The sequence below is a fragment of the Tachysurus fulvidraco genome, chromosome 23 (genome assembly GCF_022655615.1).
Source record: "Tachysurus fulvidraco isolate hzauxx_2018 chromosome 23, HZAU_PFXX_2.0, whole genome shotgun sequence".
In the NCBI taxonomy this organism is placed as follows: Eukaryota; Metazoa; Chordata; class Actinopteri; order Siluriformes; family Bagridae; genus Tachysurus; species Tachysurus fulvidraco.
The window spans coordinates 7,762,726-7,774,948 of NC_062540.1; the positions used below are offsets into that span (position 1 = coordinate 7,762,726).

Below are 12,223 nucleotides of genomic sequence, written 5' to 3' on the forward strand. Positions count from 1 at the left end.
TCTGATAATCTGCTTGTCGTTTTCGCACGTGTTAAATTCATTTTTAAGAGGGAGTTGTGCAGAGAGGGACCGCTCATTTTATATGTTAAGAGAAACGTAGCGTGGGCCATTATGCGTTCTGTTAGTTAACTTGCGGTTCCTTTTCCATCTCTCTCTCTCTCTCTCTCTCTCTCTCTCTCTCTCTCTCTCTCTCTCTCTCCCTCGCTCGCTCGCTCGCTCTTTTTTCTTTCCTTATTCGTCATCCCTGCTCCTCATTCTTACATCCCTCGTTACTGGACCGGGGGAAACGCGTGACCCCCTTTATCTCACACGCGCACGCACACACAACATGGATCATGGGATCACTAGATTTCGTAACACGCTTAGGTTAAATTTAGCATTTACAGTGGGCATAAAAAGTCTACATACTACTGCTAAAATTGTAGTTTAAAGCGGACTAAAAAAAATCTTGTGTGTGACCAGAAAAGGGCAAAAAGATAAAAACAATATAATGACGATAACCTGGTTGCATAAGTGTACGCAACATGTAAACAGCCAAAATGACGTCTGTGTAACTTTAGAAGTGCTCATGTCATTCGTAGTGAATTTCATATGATGTCTGTACAAGCTAATATGGTGGGAATAAAAACACCGGGAATTAACCATTAAAAATCCATTAAAAATGAACCATTTGAAATACTGCAATTTAAAAGTGCCCAGCATTTTGTCATCCACCAAGTGCTCTCTCTCTCTCTCTCTCTCTCTCTCTCTCTCTCTCTCTCTCTCTCTCTCTCTCTCTCTCTCTCTCTCTCTCTCTCACTATATATAAATATTTCTTATTATATATATATATATATATATATATATATATATATATATATATATATATATATATATATATATATATATATATATATATTAAAAATTTGGACATCTGTATATATATATGCAGATGTCCAAATTTTCCCCAGAGATTCAACATATATATGTTGAATCTCTGTGGAAAATTTGGACATCTGTGTAATGGACACCTAGAGGACAGACAGTTGTGCTCAAAATTATTCATACTTTGGAAGAATTTGCAAGATGTGTACCTTTTTGTTAAAGAATACATGAGTGAGAAGGCAAAACAAATGTATTTTATTTGTTATAGGATTCAAATTAATATTAATCATCAAACAAAACATAACAAAAAAAGAAAATAAGGAAACAATCCCTGTTTAAAGGTTTGCAAAAAACAAAGCTTATGTAGAATGCAAATTGTCTGCTAGTATTTTCTGATAACATGCTGCATTCATCTTGCCATCATTTTGACTAACTTGGAGATAAGAGATAAGATAACATAAGAGTTTTCTTCTGTTATGTTGACTTCTCTCCAAATGACTCTAAATGACTCCAAATGATTTGCTAAACCGTGCTGTACATCCAGACATAAAAAGTAAAACACCACAAAGAAAAAGACATCACACACACACACACACACACACACACACACACACACACACACACACACACACACACACACACACACACACAAACTGTGTTAAAGAAGCAGCAACTGCAAATGCTTGATCACCCCTATGCTTCATCCTTGCTCTAGGGATAACCAAGGGTTGTCCAAATGTTAACATTCTAAATGTTATTTGTTCTTTTAAACAAACACTAAAACCTTAAATACACAAAAACCTTAAAATCAACCCTAAAACACACTTGAAAGCCAATGAAGAGATGCTAGTATAGCAAATATGATCAAGCTTACGCATTAATTTCAATATCCTTGCTGTGGAATTCTGCACCAACTGCAGGTGTGAAAGAAATGCCTGAATGACACCAGTATACAGGGCATTACAATAGTTTAACCAAGAAGAAATAAAAACATGTATAACACTTTTCAAGTCTTTGAATGATAAGAACGTTTTAACCATAGATAAAAGCCTTAACTGATAAAAACTGGCCTTAACTACATAATTGACCGGTTTGTCAAATTTAAAATTTGCTGTCCATGATTACACACAGATCTTTAACAGAGGATTTGATATAGGGAAGTAATTAACCTAATTCTGTTTTAAGAGGCAGTTATGAACTATTTGGAACTATATATATCACAATTTCAGTTTTACTCTCATTAAAATGTGAAAAAATCAAGGCCATCCATGTGTTGATAACTTTTAGGCAATACATTGGGAGAGCTGGTATCATTTCGTTTCATTGGCAGATAAAGTTGCTTGTCATCTGCATAACAGTGAAATCCCTTGCATCCCTTAAAACTCTTCTGGCAGTACTTGGTGAAATCTATCTTGGTCTACCTGACCTTGGCTTAGTACCATCAGAACCTCTTATTTCAAACCTTTTTATCAGAGTTTGAAGAGTACTGTCTGGCATTTTCAATTGTTGACATATATTTTAATATATTTTTCTTGCATTATAAAGTTCAACTACCTTATTATCCATTCGCAGTCTTTAGTCTTTCACATGGTGCAGTATCCAGCCAAGTCATTGCCTAAAATCTATTTTACTATTTATGCACAGACAATAATTACAATTACAATGAACGATAGGTGTGGAAACTACCCTTTATAAACCTCTGTGTGTCAACCTGTGTGTTTATAATATGGCCAAAAATTCAAGGATCAGGGTTGTTTAGGTGATTTCAGTTAACTTTAGTTTTTAAAAAAGGTCAAGCAACTATGTGATAATTACTGACTTCACATGAAATTTATCCACATTTATCCTTAAATAAGAAATTCTTTTGCATTATCAGTCATATTTTTGTATTATGTTTAACAATTTATCTCAGAGTATGCAAACTTTAGAGCACAACTGTTGTTCCCTTAGTGACCATGTCTTTGAATGATACTAAACCTTTCAAATTGACACTTGTAAAGAAACAGCTCCTTGATGCTCCTTGAGAACAGAGAAACAGCTCCTTGATTTTGCAAAAAAGTTACTGAAAGGTATTGAGCCAGGAACAGGACTAAGACGTGCTCCTCTGGTAATAGTGAAAATGCCATATATTGAGCCTAGAATTTGTGTGCACTTTTGTGGTCTTAACCAAATTATTGTTAACAACTTTATTGTTTATTGTATTGAATTGATGAATCCCAGGATTTCTCAGTCAGGTGTTATCATAGTTTGAACCAAGCTAATGGCTACTGGTGGGTTTCTTTTACAAGACAGGGTTTTATCGTCAGTCAAGGTCTTTTCCATTTCATTGTACTCCCATTTGCACTCTGTAATTTGACTGCAACATTTAAAAAACTCATTAACACTGATATGTGATGTACTATATACCTAGCTGTGATTTAGATGGATTGCTGACATATGAACAGCACTTAGTTGAAATTATGACCAGGCTGAAGTAAAACAGGCCTGGAAGAAAACAAATTTTAAGCTGAGAAAAGAGGGACTCATTCAGAGGCACTGCACAAATATTGGGCCAATCATATGCGTAGATTCATTTCCATGAATCTGCTATATTAGCGATTAAAATATTACTTATCTAGTTATCGTTAGCTTGTTTACAATAGCTTGTTGCATAGTGCACTGCAACTAACATGCCAAAGCCGTTTTGTTTTTATACATAGAGCAGTTACTGTAAATTGATTATTTAATAATTGATTTTGTTACAAAACATTACTTATTTTATATATTTTTCACAATAACAGTCATGTTTATTTTTATGTTAATGGCTTAACTGTAAACAACACAAACAATGCAATAAATAGTTTTGAAGAAAAATCTGCTTTGTCATTGAACTTGAGAAGTTTTTTACTGCGGGGACATATCTTTATAAGCACAATTAGACTGTATTATTTGTGTCCCCTTCAAAAATTGCTCATGAGAAATATTATATTTATTGTCCCCCCTACTGTTAAATGAAATTTACGCCCATGTAGCCAATGCAACAATTTTGAAAAAAAAATAAGAAAACCACTGGTATACCAAGCCAAAGATGATGAACAGGTCAGCCAAGGAATACAGTTTATAACAGAAATATTGTGAAGTTGTGAAGGAAAAAACCCAAAACATTTCAGTGACCACCAACAACATTTGTTGGGCAGTGGTGGTTATATCACAATTCACTTTAAATATACAAGCCATACCACACAATACAAAACCACTTATCAACAGTGAGAAATGAAAGGCCAGATTTTAATTCACCTCTACCAAGTGATTGAAAGGCCAGAGTATGGAGAAAGAAATGAGAACGGATACATTTATGCAATATTACCCTAGACAAGGGGTCGGCAGCCTTAAACACTCAAATATCCATTTGGACCTGTTTCCCACAGAAAAAAAACAGGGAGCCACAAAACCCATTTGACATCTAAAATGAAGATAACACTGCATATATAGTTTTTACCTTTATGGAAAGTATAGAAAAAACTGTAGTGTGTTGCATTTTTGAAATCAATGAACTGCTACCGAGTAAACGAAATTTTATTTCTGCAAGCAAACAAAAATATTTTGAACAGTTTGAACTAACCTTAACAAAAAGAGGGTTGAAGGTTACTTTCAAATAAAATGTTCAATGTCCAATTGAGTCCTCTTCATTTTCATGACCAGGGCTCTCAAGTTTTGAAGACAGGCAAGCGTGACATCTCCAAACACCCCCCCACGCAACCCCAAATTTTTTCATTGGTTGTTGCGTTAAATCTTTCCGAGATAGTGCTATTTTCTGATTGGCTATTGTGTAGCCTCTTTTTTTGATTGGCTGATAAATGTCAGGCTCGACTAAGAGCTGAGACGTGCTTATTCCTGTGCAGTTCCATAAAGACAGCGATGCGGACAGATACATTTTGGGCGCTGCGGCATATTAAATATATGATAGTCAAAAAGTTTTTCTGTGTGAGAAATACGTTGTGTGGCGGGAGAGCGTGAGAAAAGACCGAAATGCGTGACTGTCACAATCAATGTATGACATCTAAATTTTAACTTGCCGGCTGCAGCAAACCAAAAATGCGTGTGCTTCTGTGTTGTATTTCGCAAGTTATGACGCATATTTTGAGCGACAAATAAATTATACACGGTTTATTTTAATGTTACAAGAGCATAATAATCTTAGAATTTAGAATTACATTTTTAGAAAACTAACTAACTAAAATAAAATAAATTTAAATTAAATATTTATGTTCCAAATCTACAGGGAGCCGCAGCAGAGGGATGAAAGAGCCACTTGCGGCTCCGGAGCACCGGGTTGCCGACCCCTGCCCAAGACTATATATATGCCCAAAATGTTCCTTCTCTGTTTCACTGTCCATAACACATGCTACATGTTCATCACTTTCTCACATGGCTTTCTTCTCTTCTTCTTTTATGCCTACCTCCTCACTGCAACAGATATCAGTCATTAGTGGCATTCAGCACAGGCCTTATCCTTACCACTTATTCCATTTATTTCCATCACTTCTGTCCTTTATTCACAAATCAGTGCTTGACCATGACCCCATTTCCAATCACAACCACTGTCTGACTAAGGCTGGGGAGCCATACAGACTGCAGCTGACTCCTGCCTTCCCCCCCTGCTGGTAGAGGCAATCTGTCACAGCCATTTGAACCCCAGCCTGTGGTTATACAGCTGAAGTGCCAGATACCAATGGGTGATCTATACATTGGCATTTTTTTCAGAGACTAACATTCTTATCCCAACAGATAGTATCTTACAATCATGTTTTTAAACATTTGGATAAACTACTTCACAAGGCCATCTATTTGTGAATGATTAGACGTTTGCGTATATTGATTTAACCCCCACTAATTTGTATAGCTTGCACAGTGTTTGTGACAAACACCTTGCCTTAGACAGTCAGGATCTCTCTCAGGGTCTCTCTCAAGGCAATAATACAGAAGAGTGCCTCCACCACACTATGCTCTGAGATATTGTGTAAAGGCTCTAACCCTTTCCATGTTTTCCTGATGTGAAGGAGGTTAATTGACCTGGAAACCCCTCTCCAACTTAACTGGCTCACATCCCAGACCCTGCAATCTTTTCTCATGAAGTATTTATGGATACATTCTTCTCAATAAAAACTGCCAGCCAATTCATCCCCAAAATCAGAGGGTGAGTGAGGCAGGGAGTAATTGCTGCCTTGATTGTATACTGAATTAAATAGTGAATGTCCACTAATGGATGCACATCCCCATTCACACAACATACCTTCACTCAATGTGCTGTACCCAAAACCAGGCTTTGGTTAAATGAGGATTGATTACACACCTTGGACACTCCCCTAGTATATGGTATGTCCTTGATCAGTTTGGCCTGTGACATGTTGGGTATCCAAACCACGGCCCCTGTAAGAATCGGTTTCAGTTCAATGTTGGTAAACTAACCCAGGGCTTGTCTGCCCCCAGTTTCAAGGGCTCATGTGATTCCAGTTCCAAGCTTGACTCTTATGGGGTGTTCCCGGTCTGCAGTGGTCAGTATCTATCAAAAGTGGTCAAAAGGAAGGAACAGTGGTGAACTGGTGAGAGGATCATGGGTGACTAACGCACTTTGATGCACATGAGGAGCGAATGCTAGCCTGAGTGGTTCGATCCAACAAAGAAGCTACTGTAGCTCAAATTGCTGTAGAAGTCAATGCAGATTCTGATGGAAAGATGTCAGAATACACAGTGCATAGTGTTGAATATGGGGCTGCATAGCCGCAGACCAGTTGGGGTGCCCATGCTGACCCCTGTCAACATCTGAAAGTGCAACAATGGGCACATGAGCATCAGAACTGGACCACAGAGCAATGGAAGAAGGTGGTCTGGTCTGAAGAATCACTTGGATGGCCGAGTGTGTGTGCATCACTCACCTGGGGAACACATGGCACAAGGATGCACTGTGGGAAGCAGGCAAGCCACTGGAGGCAGTGTGATGCTTTGGGCAATGTTCTGCTGGAAACTTTGGGTCCTGCTATCCATGTGGAAGTTACTTTGTCACCTACCACTTACCTTAGAATTGTTGCAGACCTCTTTAATGTATTTTCTGATAACTGTGGCCTCTTTCAGCAGGATATTGTGCCCTGCCACAAAGCAAAAATGGTTCAGAAATAGTTTGAGGAGCACAATAACCAGTTTGAGGTGTGGACTTGGCCTTCAGAAGCCAGTCGAGAATCTGTGGCTTGTTCTTCTTTTTTTTTTTTTTATATTTTGAACTGTTCATAATTCCTTCCACCTTGACTAAGGCCCCAGTTCCAGCTGAAGAAAATCAAAATGTGATGCTGCCTCCACCATATTTTCTTCACTTGATGATGACTGTCTTCACTGTGTTCCATGGTATGTCTAATGCTTTGGAAATTCTTTTCTACCCTTCTCCTAAATGATACCTTTTAACAGTGAGATTTCTCTGGTGCTTTGGATGCAACTAAGGAAATGTCATGAAAAACCTACTAGAACAGCTGAAACTTCATGTGGGGTTAATCAGAACCACTTTAAATGATGGCAGGTGTGTAAGTGAAAGTGATGTGACATATGGCTAAGTATGGTGACCCATACTCAGAATTTCTTTATTGCATTTAACCCATCCAAAGTGCACACACATCAAAAGCAGTAGGCAGCCATTTATGCTGTGGTGCCCGGGGAGCAGTTGGCGGGTTTGGTGCCTTGCTCAAGGGCACCTTAGTCGTGGCCGGCCCGAGACTCGAACCCACAACCTTAGGGTTAAGAGTCAGACTCTCTAACCATTAGGCCACGACTTCCCCCACCCCATAAGAGGGTGTGCACATAATAATTATATTTATATTTTTTATTTTTAAATAAATAATAATATTTGTGTATAAAATGTGCATGTGTATATTTTATATGCACATTTTATAAACACATATTTTCACACATCTCTCCCTTGTCTCTCCCTCTTTTGTAGCTGCGACACAGGTACATGATCCTTACCACTCACTTCCCTCAGCTCTGCCATAAATTCACAAACTAGTTCTTTGTGACTACTCTCCCTCTGGTGTGGATTATATATAAATAATGTTTTGGATGTTCATTTGAAGTCTTCTCTTGGATGAATGTGGTTAATTCTGAGTATAATAACATGACCTATTACTAAATAGTTTACATACTTATGGAACCAAGTTTTGCTTTTCCACTCTAAAACATTTGTGTAACAAATAACAAATTTTGTTGTTACTATATATAATATATATCAAATGTAGAAAATTCTCTCATCTGTATACTTTTTTTAATCACAAAAGTCCTAATTTTTTTTTTTACCAGGTGTGGAGCCCTTTAATATCCACTGTATCTAATTATGTAGCATAACTTACTGTATACTGAAATTTGAATGTGTGGGGTGTACCTTTACAGGCATGGATCCCTCCAGAGTTTCCCGTTTGGTTAAGCCATTCTCAGGCACTTTCACAGGACGCCCACCCAAACATTCTCAACCCCCGGAGACAGTACAGTTGGACAGCACTGAAAATGACAATCATGGTGAATATGAAGTGTACTGCATGGCTATTAAAACCTGATTCATAGCCACAGACAACTATTTAAAGGTTACAAATCTCGCTTTGTAATTGATATCCACTTTAACCATGCCTTTACTTTCTTACCCAAACAACATTTTCAGCTCAGTATATTGTTATTTATTTAAATAAATATCTTAAAGTAAATACTTGAATTATGTAGTTCACCCTATATTGTAGGTATGTAGTTTAAATATAAGAAAAAACAAAATTTGAGCAGTTCTCACAAAAATTTTTTTTTTAAAATTCATGTACTGTATACCAGTGTTTGAATTAAATGTTTACAATCACATTGCATTAAATGTAATAATTTGTTAGTAACACTTTGTTAATAATCCAACAATAGGCTGAGCAGGATAAAGTGGTTTATCCTATGATCTATAATAAAATATTCCAGTACGCCATGTGTTTTGTGCATGTGCTAATGCTAAAGCTTTAAGTTACCAGTTGTGACACCCATTAACTGAAAAGAAATTTAGAGTTGCCAACATCTTTAGCATCTTTATCATTAACTGTTTTTCTACTTTTTCAGCTGATGTGTTCGGGGGTTTGTTTTTAGTATTTTAGCATTTCCTTAACTGTATACTTGATGTAACTTGACACATCTGTAAAAAAAAAAAAAAAAAAAAAAAATAGCTTGCTAGCTAAAGTTACCCTTACATCCCCTTCAAAACTGCATGCCATAAGGACTCTCTGTAATTGTTTTTAATTAGATCAAATTAAGTTAAATGAGTGTAACAGTCTCCATAACACTGTTTAAATTTACTAAATTCTTTGGTGTCATGTCATTCCAAATGTTGTCAGATTTTCTCTGGTCTCTAAGCCTAAGATTTTTTTTTCTTTATCCTTTGGGGTGGATTGTTGCTTGGTGGTTAAGATATTTTCCTCAAACTTCCAAAGTTGGGGATTTGATTTTGCCTCTGTTATATGTGTGTGTGTGTGTGTGTGTGTGTGTGTGTGTGTGTGTGTGTGTGTGTGTGTGTGTGTGTGCGTGTGCATGTGAGTGTGTGGAGTTTATTCCCCCAGTGCTTTGGGGGTTTCCTCTGAGCTCCTCTGGGGTTTTCTCCCTCAGTCCAAAGATATGCATTGGAGGCTGATTGGCATCTTTAAATTGTCCGCAGTGTGTAACTGGGTGTGTAAGTGTGTGTGTGCCCAACGATGGACTGACATCCTGGCCAGGGTGTACCCAGTAGGATAAGCGGTTTTGATAATGGATGGATAGATGGATGGGTGGATAAATGACTGGTCTTATTTGTCTTAAATCACCTACATATATGTAATCCATATAGAAAATTGCAGAAACTCATCACAAATTAATTTGACCAATCAGTCAAGGTTTACACTAGTTATATATTGCATGTTATATAATGATCTAAATTAAATTCCTAATAATCATTTAATTTATAATTGAATAATGAATAATTTAATTAAAATATTAATTTAAATAAAGTTTGTAAAAGTAAAAAAAGGGGGATACTTATCGATTCACATATGATAAGAAGAAAGACCAAGTCCTTATCGGTTATTATAAATGAAAGGGAAGGTAAAGGGTCTAGATTTACAGTTTCATGTTTACAGTTGCAACTACATAACAGAGGATATTCATTGAATTCAGAATGAGAGAGCTCCAGAATTAAAGGGATAAGGCCTGCCCTAATTTATAAAGCTGCCAAACGCTGGGTCATAAAGGGAAAGGAAAGTTCTAGCTGCCACATATCTGGATTCATAATATGCAGGCTTGGAAAACGAGAATGCTTTCTTGATTGATTTCAGCTGTGTTTTGTACTGAAGATCAAATAATACCTTGCCAGGGAGGAAAAGCCTTTTAAGGTCATATTAGTACTCAACAATGCCCCTGGACACCCACAGCCTCATGAGTTCAAAAGTAAAGTTGTTAAATTCAATGCCTCTTAAACACAGCTCCTCTTATCCATCCTCTCAAATGGGGCAATAAGGTAGGATTGTGCAGTCCTTTGAATAAGACTGTAAAGGAAAAACGTTATGAAAACATGGAAGGAGTATATTATTGCTGCCGCGATAAATGTCTTGAAAGTCATTAAACTCATGCTGGAGGAATCTTTGGCTAGAATGTGTAAACAAGTCCTTTGGCTTAACTACAGAGCTAATCAAAGAAGTTCTGCACATACACGCAAAGAAGGTTAATCAAGACTAGCCCAATTCAGTTAACAGAGGATATTCTAATAGGGCTGACTGCTCTCGACTCAGAGGCGATACAAGGCAAGGATGAATAAAAAGTGCAAGAAGACAGCTTTAATTTCTTGAATATTGCAGAGGGCAATAATATGAATGTATGTAGACAGAAAATAAAGGCCATCACCAGGTGCTTTCATTGCCGTGTTCGATTCTTGGGCAGGGCGCTAACTACAGTCTCACTACAGGTCCAAAGCCCGGATAATAATGGAAGGGTTGTGTCATTGGGCATAAATCCTGTGCCAAATCTAATATGTGGACCACATGATCCATTGTGGCGACACCAAACCGGGAGCAGCTGAAGAAGAAAAAAATCAATATTGCAAAAAATTCAATAATATATTTCGTGGAGATAGCACAAAGTATCACTGCATCATCTTTCACCGCTTCCACCTCTGACATCCTTGTGGCAGCCCCTTCTTTTTTCTTCCTCAACTTATAGAACACATAGAAGATGACAAGGATGAAGACCCTTACAATCCAATTACACTGCTTTAATTAATGACTGTATGTAATGTTCTGTATTATTTATACAGTAGCTGTGCTACTACAGTTACTGTATAAACATACAGTAACTTTACAGCAAATGCTTGTAATATAATATATATAATACCATATAATATATATGACTTTAGTTTTTGGATATTTTACATTCCAGAAAGATGAAAAATATTTGCTGGACATGCTAACAGAATCCATTATATAAAGCTGGGTATCACTAACAGTGCTGCTGTGAGACAAGATGGGGTCCTGGAAGATTTTCTTTAAATAACAAAAGGACAGTGTTCTTTTTAAGATGACCATACTGTATATAAGGTTATCAAAGATATATAGGAATATATTGATAATATGTTAGAGAACTGATTGAGATATACAGCCCTGTACACATCTTTGTTCTATATGGAGTCAGCAGACCAATAAAATATGATAAAAAATATATAGTTTATTTTGGTTTTATATATGTAAAGGAAAAGGCAAAGGTACTGTAGTATGGGTTGTGATATGTGTGACAGTTTTTATTTTTGTGACGAAGGCTGCCACAGCAAGTGACATCATTATGTATAGCATTTTAGATTTAGAAAATAGGCTATTTAATTATTTTTAATACATTTTTACATTTTATTGCATAAAATGAGAAGGGAAATGTCATTGGGAGAGGGAATAAAAGAAGTACTGTGATCAGTGAGAGGGAGGAATTTTTCAGTTAGTGAGAGGAAGAAATTCATTGAGATTGTGAGTAAAAAAACAAGTTGGGATCATGGAAAAATAATTAGTGCAAGAGTGTGCTGCTGAAATGAATAGCATAATGAAATTAGTGACAACCCTGCTGTGGTGAGAAAATGTTTCTGTATGCAGGCACTGTAAAGGCAGAAGACTGAAATTGCTGGAGGTGGAACTTTGTTGTCAAGAGAGTCATGCAAAACAAAGACTTTATAATGCTGAGGCTATGATGTATGGTAGCATAGTTGAGCCATGAAATGAATTATATTTCTTTAGTTACATTTAATCAAAATAACACAAGACCCATCACCATTAGTAGAGAAACTAATGCAATCCAAGAAAATTAGCTTCATTTT

At 36.8% G+C, this 12,223-nt stretch overlaps 1 protein-coding gene across 9 annotated transcripts in view; it reads left to right on the forward strand.

Annotated features, from left to right (window-relative positions):
• The window catches only part of znf512b (zinc finger protein 512B), a 111,264-nt gene that overhangs the window by 363 nt on the left and 98,678 nt on the right, over positions 1 to 12,223 (forward strand). For 7 of the 9 annotated variants that reach the window (XM_047806971.1, XM_047806964.1, XM_047806970.1 and 4 more), the window contains exons 2-3: positions 7,152 to 7,242; positions 8,275 to 8,400. The exons of 1 other annotated variant lie outside the window; for it this stretch is intronic. Coding sequence is in view for 7 of the 8 variants with exons in the window: in XM_047806964.1 (XP_047662920.1) it covers positions 7,185 to 7,242; positions 8,275 to 8,400 (184 nt within the window). In the remaining variant the exon portion in view is untranslated. The remainder of the gene's footprint in view (positions 1 to 7,151; positions 7,243 to 8,274; positions 8,401 to 12,223) is intronic. One more of the 9 variants, XM_047806967.1, reaches the window with a different exon arrangement.